The sequence below is a fragment of the Cervus elaphus genome, chromosome 28 (genome assembly GCF_910594005.1).
Source record: "Cervus elaphus chromosome 28, mCerEla1.1, whole genome shotgun sequence".
Taxonomy (NCBI): domain Eukaryota; kingdom Metazoa; phylum Chordata; class Mammalia; order Artiodactyla; family Cervidae; genus Cervus; species Cervus elaphus.
In genome coordinates, this window is record NC_057842.1 from 28,200,373 (window position 1) to 28,218,666 (window position 18,294).

The 18,294-nt window shown below is 43.6% G+C and overlaps 1 protein-coding gene across 6 annotated transcripts in view; it reads right to left on the minus strand.

Moving 5' to 3' along the window:
* The window catches only part of NCOA7 (nuclear receptor coactivator 7), a 156,587-nt gene that overhangs the window by 13,305 nt on the left and 124,988 nt on the right, over positions 1 to 18,294 (minus strand). For all 6 annotated transcript variants that reach the window (XM_043889875.1, XM_043889872.1, XM_043889876.1 and 3 more), the window contains one exon: positions 3,355 to 3,502. In XM_043889875.1, coding sequence (XP_043745810.1) covers positions 3,355 to 3,502 — 148 coding nt within the window. The remainder of the gene's footprint in view (positions 1 to 3,354; positions 3,503 to 18,294) is intronic.

Below are 18,294 nucleotides of genomic sequence, written 5' to 3' on the forward strand. Positions count from 1 at the left end.
CAGCTTGGAAAGAAAGAAGCGTGTGAAGCAGACATGTGGGAATCCACAGCATAAATCTCAAAAGCTGATGAGCTCATCCAAGGAAGATGTAATAGATGAGAAGAAAAAAGAGTCAGAGAAAAACCCTTGGGGAAGACCATGAGAAAAGGAACAAGCAAAGTATATCTGAGGGACCTCCCTGGTGGCCTAGTGGTTAAGAATCTGCCTTCCAAGGCAGGGGACGTGGGTTTGATCCCTGGCTGGGGAGCTAGGATCCCACATACCCCAGGGAAACTAAGCCTATGAGCCACAGTTACTGAGCTGGAAACTACTGAGCTCGCATACTACAGCTAAGACCTGACGCAGCTAAATATAAATATTTTTTAAAAAGTATACTCAGAAAGACTGGCCAGAGATAGAAATAAAACAAACAAACAAAAAAACCAGAAATGATAAGAAAAGCCAAGGGAAGGAGAGTCTAACAGGCTTGTGCTGTGCCGTGCTAAAGTCGCTTCAGCCGTGTCCGACTCTTTGCAACCACAAGAACCGTAGCCCGCCAGGCTCCTCTGTCCTTGGGATTCTCCAGGCAAGAATACTGGAGTGGGTTCCCATGCCCTCCTCCAGGGCATCTTCCCCACTCAGGAATCGAACTTGAGTTTCTCACATCTCCTGCAGTGGCAGGCAGTTTCTTTACCACTAGTGCCACCTGGGAAACCCTATTTTTAATCAATGGTTTCAAACAAGAAGCTTACGAACAATGTGAAGACAAACATGCAAACGAGTCAAGTGCTGGGCCACAGACCACAGAGCTAGGAACAGGGGGCCGGGGGAGCACAGGAGGAGGAATCGACCGAAAGCCTCATAGCAGTGACCAGTGAGCTGGACCTTTGAAGGATGACAGGAGCCTGCCACAGCAAGCTGTGTGTGTGTGTGTGTGTGTGTGTGTGTGTGTGTGCACATTGGTGTGCACTCGGTGGGAGTGACTGAATGAGAAAGGGACAAGTGAGGGCAAACACACACATGAAGGGACCAGGCATGTCAGAAGGAGTTAGACCCAAGGGGCCGGCTTCATCACCTTTCACCGTCCCAGTCTCACAGAGCTCCAGTCTTGGAAGATCCAACGGCTGCTTGAGGAATCTACATCCAGGCTGGGAGTGTTACTGGAGAAACCTCACCCTCCGCCACCCCCCACTGCAGCCTGATGCCAGACCCCACCAGGGCCTTCCAGGCAGCCGTCCTCCTGCACTGCATCAGCTGGCATCATTCCTAATTTCTATAGCTCCTACTCAGACCTCCGTATTCCTCCACGTCCTCCCTTCTTCACTTCTAGGAGACGCCCCCTTCTGCTGTTACCAAGAAATCATCAAATGAGCAAAGCTATGATTTATATAATACCACCACTGAATCTGCATTCTATTCACACATATCCTATTCTTTTCTGCTGCCCGAACACCTAAGACCAATCCTATCCCCACCCCCACATTCCCTGCCAATTCTCAGGGATCCAGTCCCCTGCTTAGCCCCTGTCTTAATCTCTTATCTTCTGAACCCTCTACTCCACTGTTCCTGCTGACCTCGTCTGAAAGGTTAAAGTCTCTCACGAGAAGGAAAACCTCCCACCCTCACATTCTCGCCCAGCTTTCCATCTCATTTTTATTCTCCAGAACCAAATCTGAGTGGTTGGCCCATAGCCACCAGCTCCATTCACTCATCCTGGATACATTCACTGAATGTTGGAAGCTACGTTTTGAAGCTGCCACTTTAATGAATCTGCTTTTTTTGCCAAAGTCACCGACTACTACCCCTTTGGTTTTAGATCCACAAGACAAACCTTAGTTCTTTCTTGTTGACTGATCCCTGGGATCAGAACACAGAGCATTTTCTACTAAACCTAATCTTCTTGCTATGCTCCTTATCACAATGAAGGGCTGGTACCTTGATCCTTCCAGTTTCCATTCTAAAAACCAAGAGATCAATCTTGACATCTTTCTTACTGTCCACATGTAATTAATTACTCACAAAATCCTGTCTTCCTCCTCCTATCTTTCAAAAGCACTCAGTTTCCGCTGTCATCACTATCATTCTTTCAGTAACTGCTCGCTCTCAACAGCGACTACTGCAAGAGCTCCCTAGCGTGTCTTCAAGTGTTGTCCAATTCCAGTCAACTGAACATCTGCAGGCAAGAGCAGGCTCTCCAAAATGCGTGTCTCTGTTTACTTCTCCAGGCTCAAAACAGCTCAGTGCCTTCCTACTGCCCTTAGGAAAATAACCAAACTCTTCACAAGCAGTTCATAGGTCCTCTGTGATCTGCCATTTCACTATCTCCAGCTTCGTTCCTTGCCACTCCCTCAGCTTTGCACTCAATGAACCAGCCACGCTGAACTCTGTATTAGTTCATCAAAAGCCCCACACTCTGTTCCTCCCTCGGGTTGCTCCTCTGCACAGCAGACTTTTCTCTCTGGCCAGAACATGTTCTGTGTCCCACTTCCACCCCAGCTGCCTGTCCCCCCACTTCTGACCTCAGCTCAGATTACTCCTTCCGGGTCACTTCCTTTGATCCCCTAGCTCCACTCAGGTACCTGGGTACATGCTTCCCTAGCATGTGGCACTTCACCTATAATGGCAATTACCTCATTATATTGTAATGATTCTTTACCAACTATCAGAGCTCAGCTGGTAAAGAATCGTCTTGCAATGCAGGAGACCCTGGTTTGATTCCTGGGTCGGGAAGATCCGCTGGAGAAGGGATAGGCCACCCACTCCAGTATTCTTGGGCTTCCCTTGTGGCTCAGCTGGTAAAGAATCCGCCTGCAATGTGGGAGATCTGGGTTTCATCCCTGGGTTGGGAAGATCCCCTAGACAAGGGAAAGGCTACCCCCTCCAGTATTCTGGCCCAGAGAATTCCATGGACTATACAGTCCATGGGGTCGCAAAGAGCTGGACACGACTAAGCACCTTTCACTTCACTTCATTACTGTAATGATGTATCCATACTCCTTGATGGTAAATTCTACTTAGCCCATCCACTGTGCTCCAAACATAAGAAGGGCTTACTAAGTGCTCAAAAAATAAATTATGAATGGTTTTTCACACCAAATTAAGAAGTTTGACTTTCATCATGTATGTAATGGGGACCCTGAAGCAGTTTCAAAAAAGGGAAGTGAAATTACTGGCTGGTAGGTGTGGTGATAAGTGTCTTTGTGATACACAAAACTAGTTTCAATCAGAGGAATAAGGTTTTTCCTCATAGGATTTCAAAGGTGCACAGGAAATCTTAACTTCTTGCCAGCCATTAGTGCTTGGATTTTGGACACAAGAACATTCTGTTTGTGCCTTGTACTTTAAGGACAACAGTCTAACCCTCCCGAGTCTCACCTCCCAGCTCTTGGTGGTCGGCTCACTGAAGAAGTTGTCAATCATATTCAATTCTTCTTTCTCCACCACCACAAAGCCTTGCTCTTTGGCATCTTTCCCATAGACGTCAGGAGACCACTGGACAAAGAACGTGTACAAGTGATCCACCCTGAAAAACACGTTTGCCATAGAGGTTAACACCAAATCTACAGGCATGAGTAGGAACTTGGGCACGTACAACTATCTTTTTCCTGCTTGGCAAGTCCATGTTGTTACTCGGGAAATCTCCCATGTTGAAGACAATCTCTACCTGTGAATTCCAAATTTGGAAAATAAGTCAATAGATGCAAGCAAAAGTCCAAAGACACTGAGAAAATGTCCTTCAATCTGAGGTAAAGATCAAGAAATGGGACTTAAAGATAGAAACCAAATGAAATATTTACACCAAATGTTTTTTTTCTTCATTGGATCCTCATTTATTGGATGTCTCTATTCACGGGGAAAAAACTGACCTGAAACTTTAGATGGGAACAAAGCAATATTCCAATGGGTCTTTATGTAGACTGAAACATTGTTATATCATAATTTTAATAAAATATCTTTAATAACTAGAAAATATCAGGAATAATACTAGCTATCATTTTAACATTAGAAACAGACTTAATTTTACCACTACTAAGAGTGCAGTCTTGCCTTCAGTATCTCTGTTCTCCTATACATATTTAACATCTGAAGCATCTCTCCAGACTTAATCAACAGACAGGTGGCTAGTTCCCAAGAAAAGACTGGGAGCTCTCAGTCTTAGCACCTAAAATACCCCCCATCCCTCACCCATGTGAAAGAGTCAAAAGCCCTCTGACCTGCAACCATCACAGTGGAGGTGTAAAAAACAGATAGGATCAAATGATTCTTAGAGTCTTTAATAATTACAACATGATAATGTCAATTTGATTCTCCTGTTTGGTACAGTGCTACCTCATTGCTAAGTTTGTAAAAGTTATAACTGTAAAAATATTGTAACACTCTTGCTGTAGACTGAATATTTGAGTCCCCCTAAAATTCGTATGTTGATATCTAACCCCCAATGTGATGGTATTTGGATGTAGGACCTTTCAGAAGTGCTTAGGTTATGAGGCAGAGCTCTCATGACTGGGATTAAAAGACCCCCCGGAGCTGGCCAGCCGCCTGTGCCACGTCAGAACGCGGTGCAAAGACAGCCATCTATGGAACCAGAGCAAGCCCTCACCAGACACTGAATCTGCCAGCACTTTGATCGTGGACTTCCAAGACTCTGGAACTGTCGTGAATAGATCTCTTCTTTAAAAGCCACTCAGTCTATCATATTCTGCTATAGCAACAAACTGAAGGGGTTCCCTGGTGGCTCAGTGGTAAAGAATGCCCCGGCTGCTGCAAGAGACTCAGGTTTGATCCCTGGGTCAGGAAGATCCCCTGGAGAAGAAAATTGCAACCCACTCCAATATTCTTGCCTGGAGAATCTCATGGATAGAGGAGCCTAGTGAGCTACAGTTCCACACAAAAGAGTCAGACACAACTGAGCAACTAAACAACAACAAACTGAGAAATATGAATAGGATTAAAACAAACAGCAAAAATGTCACCATAACTCTAACATTCCGATGGATCAAATTGTCTTTAGGTTTCTATAGTCCTGACCTGTTCTTGATCATATGTACAGGGTTTTCTTTCCATTGTTATCAGGACTAAGACGTGATTGTTTGTTATGTGTGACATTAAAGAGTGCCTATCTGCCATTGTTACTAATCTTTGCACTGACTTATAATGGCTACATTTCACAGAAGAAATAAACCATAATTACCCAAATTCCTATGTCCTTGCAATGTTTAGTTTGTTTCCTATTCTTTTTCTTTGATTGTACAAATAACATTGCAATGAATATCCTCATGATCCATGCCTTTTGTCATCTTTTGAATTATCTCCTCAAGATTAGTTCCCAGAAGAGGGATTATTAGGCCAAAGGGCATGGTTTTATAGCTTGTGATCCATCTTAACAAACTGCTCTTGAAAGCCTGACTAATTTACTCTGACAGGAGCATTGCAGTTTGCATCTAAGGTAACAATCTTGCTTATTCTTTTTTTTCCAAATGAATTTAATATATACTTTAAGTTTTATCCAACTGATTCTGTATTTCTTTGAGTGGTAGTGGGTTGAACATTTTTCAAATGTTTTCTTCCTGGCTGCCTTCTATGAATTGGCTCTGTGATTGTGGAGTCATTGTTTTTCTTTTCAATATATGGGAGACTTTATACAACGTAAACATTAACCACTACCAAATGTTTTTCTAAGCTGTGTTTTCCCTTTTAAAATAATTATATCTTTTCTTTCATAATATAAAATTCTAATTTTCATATATTTTAAAGATATAGTTCCTTTGAGACTTCTACTCCTTCAAAACAAGGGAAGTTGGCACCCAAGACAAGGTGTATATCAGTGTGCTATGATATGCTAACCATTTCTATTTTTTTCTAAAAAAAAAAAAAGAACTATAGATATATGTTATAACTGTACATGGCTGTGATAGTTAATTTTATATGTCAACTTGGCTAGGCCATGGCCAGCTTTTGGTCAAACAGGAGTCTAGATGTTGCTGTGAAGGTATTTCTTTTTAAAGATGTGATTAACAAGTAAGCAGCCTTTCAATAAAGCAGATCACTCTCCATAATGTGGGTAGGCCTCAGCCAATCAGTCAAAGGCCTTAAGAGAAAAAGACTAAAGTCCCCAGAGCAAGAAGGAATTGTCTCTAGATGCCCTTCAGGTTTGTGACTACAATATCAACCCCCCCCATTCCTCCAGCCTACCAGCCTACCGTGCACATTTTGAACTTGGTAACCCCCATAGCCATGTAAGCCAATTCTTTAAAGGAAATCTTTCTCTGTATATGTGTGTATCTGCATACAGACATATACACCTACACACATCCTCTCAATTCTCTTTCTCTTGAGATCCTTGACTAAGACAATGGACAACTCTGAAAAGCTATGTAAGAAACTGAGGTGAATGGTTATCTCTGGGGAATGGAATGAGGTAGAAGAAAGATACACTATATATATCTTTCCTTAAGTTATTTAAATTTTTGGACTTGATAGTACATTTTTATAATTTGAAAATTAAAATTACATTTAAAAAAAGCAAATAATGGGAACTTTCCATCTCACTCATATCCCTGTCCGTCACCTTCTGGGTCCACATTTCCCCGATTTAGCTGACCACTTTATTATCTCCTTGTGTGTTCTTGTGGTGCTATTTGTATGTTGTTCATTGTTGTTCAGTCGCTAAGTCGTGTCTGACTCTGCAACCCCATGGACTGCAGCACACCAGACCTCCCTGTCCTTCGCTATCTCCTGGAATTTGCTCAAACTCATGTCCATCGAGCTGATGATGCCATCTAACCATCTCATCCTCTGTCACCCTCTTCTTTTTCCACCTTCAGTCTTTCCCAGCATCAGGATCTTTTCCAATGAATCAGTTCTTCACATAAGGCGGCCAAAGTACTGAACTTCAGCATCAATCCTTCCAACGACTATTCAGGGTTAATTTCCTTTAGGACTGACTGGTTTGATATTTATATCTATTTTTATAGCTAGAAATAAACATGAATATAGATTCTTTTCCTCTTTCATTTCTATGAAAAATAGTACTATTCTCTAGCTTTTTTTGTTTAACAGTAGAGCCTGGATACCCTTGCACAGCAGTATAGAGATGGCTTCCTCATTCCATCTTTTATAGCTACACAGAACTTTACTGTGTGGATTTACCCTAGTTTATGTAACCATCCTCTCTAACCTGGTCACCTGGCTTGTTTTCAAGACAGTGCTGTCATAAACTATGCTATGAGTAACTTGGAACGTCACTTTGCATGTGTTACAGATAGAGCCTACGATGTATTCTCAGAAGTGAGACTGTGTTATCGGAGGAGCAATTCACTTATGGCATCAGTTTTTGCCCTCCTACTAGCAATATGTTTGCTCTTTTGAATCTCCAAACTATTTTTATCATATAATATGACACTTCCTATTAAAAGTTAACTTAGAAACAGTAAACTAAATCATGACTCCAGAAACGTTGATAAGTATACAATTCTAACTCTTTTTGAGCTTTCTAACACTTAAAATTTAGTCCATCTTCAGTGTATTTTAGAAAAAAGTTGAGAAGCAAATATGCTTCACTCTAACTTTTGTAAGAGGACACATTTATTACATGCTTACCCACCTCAGATAAAATGGCTTCCTAAATATACGTGGGTTAGCTTATTTGTGAGAAAGAAGAAAGCAGTTCCTGATACGTGGGAGCTGGTCTGCTCCTATCGGCCAGGTCCCAGTGGTAAGAGGAGCTGGCCTAGCACTCCCAGCTCGGCTCTGGTAATCTCCCGTTGAACATAAACAATTCCACAGAACATTAACATCAGGCAAAGACACTCTATGACCACGATGAATCATGACAGAGACGAGACTGCTGAGGTCTTATATCTGAACACAAATAGTGTTCACCCGCAAAAATGACCAAACATCTCTCTAATCTGGCTAATATAAATGACTGTGCTACTTCACCAATTATGGCATTAGCCTCTCTAGTTTTCCCTCCCTCAACGTGGGATTTCTGCTTCTAATCCAGTGCAAAGTCCAACTTAAAGTTCTCCCTCGAATCACCTAACATACATCCTATGACCCTTTTCCAGCACCCTCTAACTAGAAAGGGCCCTAAGATGGCCTTAAGTCCCATGCATTCTACTTCAATGCAATAAGTCAAGCCAGCTCATTCAACTTCAGGGGTGTTCCTGGTGGTCCTTGGCTGTGGGGCATCGCTTCCTTAAACAACACTCTGTGTGCACCCACTATGCGCCAGTGACCCAGCCCTGGAGGAGCTACCTTCTGGAATATCAGGGTTGGAGATATAAGGTATCATTTAATCCAGCTGACTCTTCTTGATATAAGAGAATGAGGACGTTGAAGTCTACTATGAGCGTCACAGCCAGGACCAGACCTCGTGAGGTGACAATCAGGGTTCTTCGAATCACATTGCAAAGTCTTCCCCATATGTATCCTACATTGATTTCTGCACTGGTTCCCAGTTAATGTCCGGGTTATGACACAAGACACATATCCTTAATCACTTTTTGAACCAATTGTCCATGAAGGACTGCTCATTTATTTATTGTCCAACAGATTACTCTCAAAGAAGAAGTCATTGTACAAGTATAAATGTACTTTATAAATGTACTTATACTCCTAAGAAATGCTAGAGGCTCCTGCTGGCATATGTCCCTGTGTAAGACTGCAAGGGAATGAGGGGTGAGGCAGAGATTCAAACTGAAGATTTTATTTCTAAGAAAATTTAATATAATTTTATTTCTCTTACAAGAAAATTTATAAATTCTGACAACTGCAGGTAAGTGAAGATTTTAAGGTGAGTTCCTATCTCAGCAATTGCCAGTCACTTCCCTTTTTGGTGACCAAGACAATAAATTGCTTGGGAAACCATCTGAGCAATTCTTTTTACTATGCTGATTCAAGGTGAGTAGGACACATTATTTTAGAGGAGGGTAGAGTTGAACAGTTCCCGTTTGATGACCACAGCTTGTTCCTATAACCCACTGGGCAGGTGGGTGGGATGGAAGGGCCAAATGATTTCCTAAAAAAAGAGGAATCTCATGCCTAATACCTTCTTTTTCAAAGTTCAACATTATCAGAGCATCTCTGTTGAATTAAGCTGGTCCTAATAGTGGTAAGCTCTCAGAAAAGGATAATATCCCCTCTTCCACCCCTTCCTTCTGGAAGAGAAACTCTTCAAGGGGGTGGGGGAACAGTCTGATCTAGACTGATGACCTGGGATCCATACGAATGCCATGGTTATTTCAGGAGCAGATTAATTTGGGCATGTTGTGTTGCTGATGGGAAAACTTAGGTCAAACCACTTGCTACAATGGACACACAATGGAAAGCAATGGCTACACATGTCATACATATATGTATGAGTTCCCTTCGTTGTTGTTCACTCAGTCGTGTCTGACTCTTTGAAATCCCATGAACTGCAGCACACCAGGCTTCCCTCTCCTTCACTATGAGATCCCTAGGAGCTGTAACAAGTGAAGGGCTGGGGAGGAAAAGGTGAGTTTTGGCACAAATATTCTTGCCACCATGCCCTTTTCTCTCTAGAAGAAATATGTCAACCTGGGGCAAGAATCTGCGGTGATCAAGTAAGAGAGGTTTATTCCAATCTCTTCTCTTGGGATGGCTGGATTTCCTGAGAGGTGAATCAAGCCTCTGGGATCGTTGGCTGACAGAGTGGCCTATTTTGTAGCAAGGTCGAGAGCAGCTAGGGCCATCCCTTTAGACGGACAATCCCCGGGCTTGTTGAACTTACCACAAAAGGAAGTATCTAGAAAGGAGAGGAAAGGCATTCTCAAAATACCACAGAAAAGAAGGTCAGTGTCAGAAAAATTTTACTGTTAAACGCAGAAGTGACCTTATGTTTTAAGCAATGCTGATGAAATATATCAGCTACCTATAAAGAAAAGATTGGATTCCCTGCCTTGAGGACCTCACATTACACAACAGCTCTAAGAGTCAAGTGTTATTAGACCCTGTTTAAAGATCAGAAAACTGAGGCTCCAAAGACTGAATGATGTGCCTGAATACCCCATCACTGGAAATGTTCCAGCCAGTCTAAGCTGACTGCCTCCTCTTTTATGAATGCTGAGCCCCAAGGGGGATGGTGCACTTTTGTACCTGTCTAGCCAAGGGTCTCATAGTACGGGTCGGATACTTCCTTGGTTTGGGGTTTTATGAACGAAGCTTAAGGAGGCATGAGATGCCCTGAGGGGCCCTTAGGTCACATGGGGGCACACCCCTCATACCTCCTCCTCCACACTTGCACGCACTGCACACAGCACTCAGCTCCAGGCCTGGGGAACGTCAGGGCAACCCACTCTGCTCAGCCAAACCGGTGGGAACGGTTCTCTGCTGGCTGTGACGGGTGGGGCAACAGCCCTGGACAGCCTCCCGCCTCTCTCAGGGGGCAGGCTCTCTGTCTGCTGCCAACAGTCTCCCCAGCCTCCAGAAGCCTCAGGCGATATGGGAAACCTCCAAAGGAGGTTGTGCAACAGGGCAACCTGCTGGGAAGTGCTCGAGTCTCTTCTCAGATGCCCAGGACCCTGGCACACTTCAGCATCTCTCAACCATAGCCTCCCACACATAAATAAAACCTCCTCATTGTCTCACGAAGAGAGGTTTTCACGCTATGCCTCTGAGTGGAAAGCAGGGGTGAACAGTTAAAAAGGCCTGTTTTACAGGAGAAAATTAAAGCTCATTTGGAGCCAGTTTGATTGCTTCATTCTTCGGTCCTAGGAGACCAAAGAGAAGAGGATGTGACTTCATTTTTTTTTTCTCCTTCTAGATTAGAGCGGCCCTGAGTTTATTTAAGTTTCTCTAACCTAATTCCTGGAACAGTTCTTTTTGGCTAGCTCAACTGGATTTTCCTGGAGGTTAGTTCCCAGAACCGAACCCTGCCCTCTGGAAACAGGCCTGAAGTTCTGAAAACCCCCTCCCTGTCCCTCTGCCCTCCTCTCGCCCACGCGTTCCTCACGACCACGACCACGACCACGTCGGTTCTGCTCTTTCCTTGACCCTCACCCCTCGCCTCTCCCCAGCATCAGCCCCTCGGGAATTCACACGCTTCCAGGCCAGTCTCTGCACCTCACCCCTACCAGGGCCTCCTAAAGGCACAGAGCTTTCATCCTCCCGTTGCACCTGCCCTTCCAAACACCTATGCACAGAAACAATCATCTTTCTAACTCCACTAGTGAGATGATGGATATTGCTGAATTTGCTTATTGGTGCTTAATGGGTCCACGACAAGTCCCCAACATGTGTCAGAAGAAACCCGCCCTCGTGGGGCTCTCTACTCCCCTCCAGCACCCCTCCCCTGTGGGTCCCCCACTCAGCAGCTATTCCAGAGTCAGCCGCAGCCCCGATTCAGTCTCTCTTCTGCCCACCCTGCCTCTCAGAACAGAAGACTCTCTGTAGCACCATTCTAATAAGGTGCTCCCCTCTGGCCCCCTCTTAGTGAGCTTTCTCTTCAGAAGAAGTAACTGCTCTCCTGTTTTAACCCTCCTCTCAGAAATTCAGACAGTCCCACCCCTGAGTGGACTCCCTACTTTATTCCCATCTCACCTCTCCACCACTTTATCTCCTTCATCTTAATCCACAAATTTACTTGCACTTCCCCATTCTTAAAAATACATATATAGGCCTCTGGGACCTCCATGGTGGTCCAGTGGTTAAGGCTCCGAGCTCCCAATGCAGAGGGTATGAGTTTGATCCCTAGTCAGGGAACTCAGATCCCCCACATGCCTTGCTTTGCCGTCAAAAAAACCCAAACAAACAAAATAAGCCTCAAGATTTTGTTTCTCCCTAAGGCTTCCTTCCCATACCTCATCTTCCCTTCAGGTTATATTGTTAACATTTGGGTTAAACATTTTTCTCGCAACTCCTTTTTATTCCTGATTCTATTAACCTTCTAGTATATGCCCTTCGTCCCAGGTGGCGCTAGTGGTAGAGAACCTGCCTGCCAATGAAGGAGACATGGGAGACCAGGGTTCGATCCCTGGGTCAGGAAGATGTCCTGGAGGAGGGCATGGCAACCCACTCCAGTATTCTTGCCTGGAGAATCCCATGGACAGAGGAGCCTGGCGGGCTACAGTCCATAGAGCAGCAAGGAGTCACACACGACAGAAACGTCTTAGCACAGCACAGCAGAAACCGCCTCAGAAGCTGTGTGGATGGAGGCGGGGTTTTTACATCCTGTTCCCTCCCTCACCACTTTAGTGAAGCTGATTTCCTCCAACTTGACCTACTGTGAAGAAACTCAACGGTGTCTCGTTCATCATTTGTCTTGGCCTCTGACAGCCCGCTGATGGCTTTTATTTTATTTTTTATTTATTTTTTAAATTAATTAATTTATTTTTATTTTTTATTTTATTTTTGAAGCACAGTGACTCGCCCTGTGGTTTCCGTGAGTCACCAAGCTTCGGCCTCAGTTACCTCAGAACACTGTCTGTGGCCTCTGGCCAAGCCAACACAATTACTGCATCACCAGTAATTACCGCCCTGCTGGCTACCATGCGGTCATGAAGCAATAGGGGTTGAACACCTGTGAGCAGGGGACTCACAGGCAGGTACTGGGTCCTGGAAAAACCTGGTATGTGAGGAAGAAGCAGGAGGAGAAGTCCTGGAAGGAAGCCAAGAGGAAGAGGCAGAGAAGTAGAAGCAAGGTGATAAAATACAAATCTGAGCACTTGATCCAGCTGTGCAAAATCCTTCCACTGTCTCCCTGGAGGTTTTGGGATAATTTCAAACTCCTTAGGGCTGCCTGAGAGCTTTGTTTTGGGTCAGTCTCCCTAATGGGCTCTTTGCTGCAGCCACATGCTCTTGTATCTCTGCTCCAACATCCCACACTCTGGCCTTCGCGCTCAATCTGTTGCCTCTTTCATTCTTATTATTATTTTAGGAAGAGTGACAACAAAGGTAAGCCCGGTAGAGAATCATTTCATGCTGGGTTCAGGGAAGGCCTCCGAGGGGCCCAGGTCTAGCTGTGTTTTGAAGAAAGAGTCAGTTACAGAAGGAAGGGAAGCAGCATTCCACTGGAGGGGACGTGTGCTAAAAGACCTGGCATTGTAAGGGCAGGGTGATGCTGGAAGGAGGTCAAACTGGACATGGCAGAGGGAAGGAGGGACAATGCAATCACGTCCCTGGTGGCTTCTTGATGCAGATTCTGTAATCGGGACAGGCTACTGAGACACAGTGCCTGCCCAGGGTGATCCAGCCCCTGCCCTTGAGCGATCAGGTTGAGAGAAGCCAACAAAAATGCCTAACACAGTTCCAACAACACAATGGCAGAAGCCAGTGGGCATCAGGGCTGGGATGTCCATGTAGGACAAGAACTCATCAGGGAGGGGAAGAATTCCTGACAGGTGGGAAAAAAGAGAGAGTTTTATCCTTTGTTATTGGACTGGCAGGAGAAGAGGGAAGAAAAAGCCAGAGGAGCTGGGTCACTGGGTCACAGCAAATCCTGGGCACAAGATAACACGCTTTGACCTTATTCCAAGGCCACTGTTCCCCAAAGTGTAGCAGGGGCAGCTCCAGTGACTTCAGAGGATGCCCAGAGGAACCTATTTCCATAGTTATGTATTTATTTAAAGAGTATCGGGAGTCAACACAATTAGCATATTATTAGCTCCTAAATTTCACAGATATTACTGCTCAGGGAAAGCCTAAGTTAAAAAAAAAAAAAAGAGTTGATCTAAATCCTTTGAAGACAACTCTTAAGGAAACAGTAGTACAGATGGTTTGCAGATATGGGGGTATTTGGAAAGGAAGTGAATGACCGAAGTTTGAGAAGCACCACTAGGCAATACTCAGGGCTCCGGCAGGGAAGTGGCCCAGCCAGATCTGCAGTTTAGACAGACTGCTGTGGAGCCAAGGAGGGAAGGTCAGGAAGAGATACGACGGAGTAGAAACAAAGACTTTGTGGAGAAGGTGGCAATGGCAATCCAGCCAAGAGGCGATCAAGGCCACAGTCCAGAAGGGGTGGACGTAGGGGCACGCTTGCCATCCACACTCCTCCAGGCACGAGACTCGTTCCCACCCATCCAGCCACTGGTGACACCAAAACCCGGCACTCGGCTTTGTTCAGGCTTCCTGTCTAACTCCAAACTTGGGCTTAATCAGATTTCGTCATCTGCAGTGATTTTGCATGCAGATGGTGACTGCAGCCATGAAATTAAAAGACGCTTACTCCTTGGGAGAAAAGTTATGACCAACCTAGACAGCATATTAAAAAGCAGAGACATCACTTTGCCAACAAAGGTCCATCTAGTCAAGGCTATGGTTTTTCCAGTAGTCATGTATGGATGTGAGAGTTGGGCTATAAAGAAAGCTGAGCGCCAAAAAATTGATGCTTTTGAACTGTGGTGTTGGAGAAGACTCTTGAGAGTCCCTTGGACAGCTAGGAAATCCAGTCAGTCCATCCTAAAGGAAATCAGTTGAATATTCATTGGAAAGACTGATGGGAGGCTGAAACTCCAATACTTTGGTCACCTGATGTGAAGAACTGACTCATTTGAAAAGACCTGCATGCTGGGAAGGATTGAAGGCAGGAGGAGAAGGGGATGACAGAGGATGAGATGGTTGGATGGCATCACTGACCAATGGACATGAGTTTGAGTAAACTCCGGGAGTTGGTGATGGACAGGGAGGCCTGGCGTGCTGCGGTCCATGGGGTCACAGAGAGTCGGACACGACTGACCGACTGAACTGAACTGAGATTTCGTCATAAGCCTCAAGGCTCCTTTAGAGATTCACCCCAAAGAAGACACCATATTCAAGTTAGAAATCTGCATTTAGCAGATAGAGTTGTCATCTCTGGGAAAGAAATTCAAAGAAGGGAAATGATAAAGGTTCTTAGAAGGCAGCAGGCTTACCTTAGAGGCAACAAAGTACGGCCAACTATAGGAAAGGAAGCCACAGAGCAGCAACAACTGGCTTTCATTTAGAGGCCAGACAAGCTCAGTTATTTTCCATGGTAACCTCAGGGGCTAGCCACCGTAATTAGCGCTCCTAGTTAGTGCTGGAAGGAACAGATGCTTACCCAGGTTAACTAACCTGCCCACAGCCACACAGGATGTTAGGGGTGGACCTGGCACTAACCTCAGGTCAGTTCATGGTCTCAACCCACATGTTGTTGCACTGTTTCCCTCATGCCAGCTTTGCTGTTCTGGTTTTACTATTTCATAAAAGCCCATTATTGACCAAGCTGTAGGGTTGATGGATATAAGACGTGAGGACAAATCAGAGATGATGCTTGGAACAAAACATTATTCCAACTATTCATAGTTTAGGTATAAAGCTTTTAGGTATGATTATCATTTATGCTATCAAACAAGACTACTAGATATGGTGGGATTTTATTTACTGTTGCTTTTTTTTTTTTTTAAACATAATTGTGAGGTAAAGGACAAAAGCACCATTTCTAAGTTAAAGACCTGACCTCCCAAGTTAGTTCCACTTGTTATCAGCTGGAGGCTATGGGAAAGTTCCTTAACCACTCTGAGCTTTTATTTTATTATTATTAATCTATTTATTTATTTGACTGTACTGGGTCTTAGTGACGGCACACGGGATCTAGTTCCACGACTAGGGATCGAACCTGGGCCCCCTGCATTCAAGTGAGGAGTTTTAGCCACTGGAACACCAGGGAAGTCTCTCTCTGAGCTCTTAAAAAATGAAGGTAAGAAAACCTAGCTCCTCATTCCAGTGTATAGAGCGTTAAATGAATAAGTTCATTCTACTCTTAAACCAATCTTTTAGAAAGTCCCCTATATGTGATTCTCTGAAATCGTGCTACCACATAGACCAACAAACCTGACCAAAACGACCCAGAAGCAGTTAGGCACTCTCGTCTTATCAAAGGTCACTTGACTGGTATGAAAAGAAACTGGGGCAACACATAGCAAGATACAACCTGCAAACGATGCACTTAATTTAAAAACTAAGCAGGAACCATTAAACAATTTAATGGCTATTACATTAAAGATATACTTTAGAGTACATTATGGTACAGAGAATAGGAAATAATACTACAAGAAAGGGAAGAAGGAAGAATGTGACCCAGAGAGTATGGAGTAGATATGTAGTCCCACTGTTCAGCTGTATTAATGGTAAATTATAGATATTCTATGCACTTCAGCCTAAAACCTTGCCAGACTTTTCCACTCTGAATACAGCCACAGAAACCCAATAAGGCAAAGCACTCTTTTCCTGTTTGTTTTTAATATCTTGCTCTCTTCTTACCCAAACGTTTTATTTAAATCATTAGAGAAATGTATAACTTTTCCTGATTTAAATACAATCACAACAATTTTTTTTTTTTTTTTTTTGCTATCTATTAATAGAATAGCTGTGAGCTCTAGAGCAGACTGGTCATTAAAAAATAGAATGCTTTCATTTTTTTTTAAGGCAAAGCACTCTTGACCACAGAAGTTATTACTGGAAAACTATCACCTAATTTTAAAACTCACCCTCAATGGCCTGACCCTAAGGTCCTGATATGGAACGGTGTCAGATTCTTGATCTCCAAAGAAGAAGATTTAGCTTCGGGACCAGGAACCAGGCTTGATCGCTCAAGAGCTTTTGTGTAGCAGTTTTATTAAAGTATGAAAAGGACAGAGAAAGCTTCTGACATAGGCATCAGAAGGGGGATGGAGAGTGCCCCCCTGCTAGTCTTTAGCAGGATGTTTTATGTCTGTTAGAAAAAAGCCATTAATCAGATAAGAGGGACACCTCAATGCTGAGGGTTTCCCAGGCCCCGCTCCCACAACATGCATTTTGAAATACGATGGCACGAGCTGTGTCATCCCCCAGTCATAAAACAATTGATGTGAATACTGGTCTGTTGAGCTATTATCAGCCCAAAGTTTGAGAAGAGGAAAAAAAGTTAGTCTTAGGTGGAACCATTTTGAAGAAAGGCAAATTCCAAACCACATAGTTTCATTAACATAGCTTAAGAAAAACATTTCCATAAGAAAAACACACTGGTTAGCTCAAGGTTTGAGAAAAGTTAAATTCAGGTGGAACCAGGTGTTGTCATGGCAACACAGAATTTTAGGAGACACCTGCAGCCTATTTCCTCCATTTGGAGACCCCTGGCCTTCCTGCCTGTTACTCTCTCAGTCCTTATATGAAAGGGGTCATTTTACTTGATGGTAAGGTCCCTTCTGGATTCAACATTCTACAACTTCAAATGAAATCAATGGTTAGGAATGCTCTGATGTAATGTCCATTCTTAAAGGGTCTCTGTGTCTCTACAAAAGAAAACTTTATTTACAAAGCACCAACTAAATAAGCTTCTTTGTTCTAGTTCACCAAAAATAATAGGAAAGTCCTTTTGACAATCATTCATCAAAACAAAAGTTATAGTTACAATACAGATCACTCACAAATAAGTAGAAACTGAAGGTTTATATTAATATCAATTCTGGAGGCCTTCAGTTGGCAGCCTGTCACTTGGACTCAGCAGCAGGGAAGTGCTTTTTGCACTGCTCACTACTTTTTTTCCCCCATAAACAGTGGCTAATACTGCAAAAGTGGGGAGATTTGACATACATCATCCATAAGTCAATTTCTTCTGAAAGAGATGAGAAGATTTAGCAACACCAGGCTCACATTCCCACATAGCAGCATTAGGTTGGAGGTACCAAGTTACTCAGCAGCTGATTCCCAGAGCAGATAATTAACACGGGCCCCTGAGCGTTGCTCCCCCCATCCCTCCATCTGGCCCCTGCAAATATGTAGGTTGCAGTAATTACTGTTGCTGCAAACTTACTCCCAAACACTATGTGCGGCACCCGTTGGCCGGGATTAATTATCCTGCAGTGGGAACAGGCAACAAACTACTCTGCAAAGCGTTGGCTCTCACTCTTCCACCAGAAAACACAGCCACCTGAGTAGAGAGCTCACTTTAAAAGGGGAGTTCTTTTTTCACATGCTTAGGCTCGACTGTAGAGTCACTGATTAACTCAAGGCACTTGCCAAAGCTGGTTAGTGAAGTTACTGAAGGGTGGCTGCCTACCAAGGTGCTTCTGGAAAACGATGATCAATTGCTAGAACTTTAAGTAGGTGAAACAAAAAGTAAAGTGACCACGAATAGAATGAAAGGAAGCAATACTTTAATTTGAAAGTATTAAAAAAATTAAAGTGAGAATATTTACATAAGCAACCTAATTATCCTATAACTTACATTTTTTTTCAGTAGATTGCCCAAAGTTAGAACTTGTGTTAATACAAAGAGAGAAAGATAATCCCTTTAGAATTATTTTGGAGCTCTTTTTGAATTTTTTCTCTATTAGTGATATGCTTACCTTAAAACAT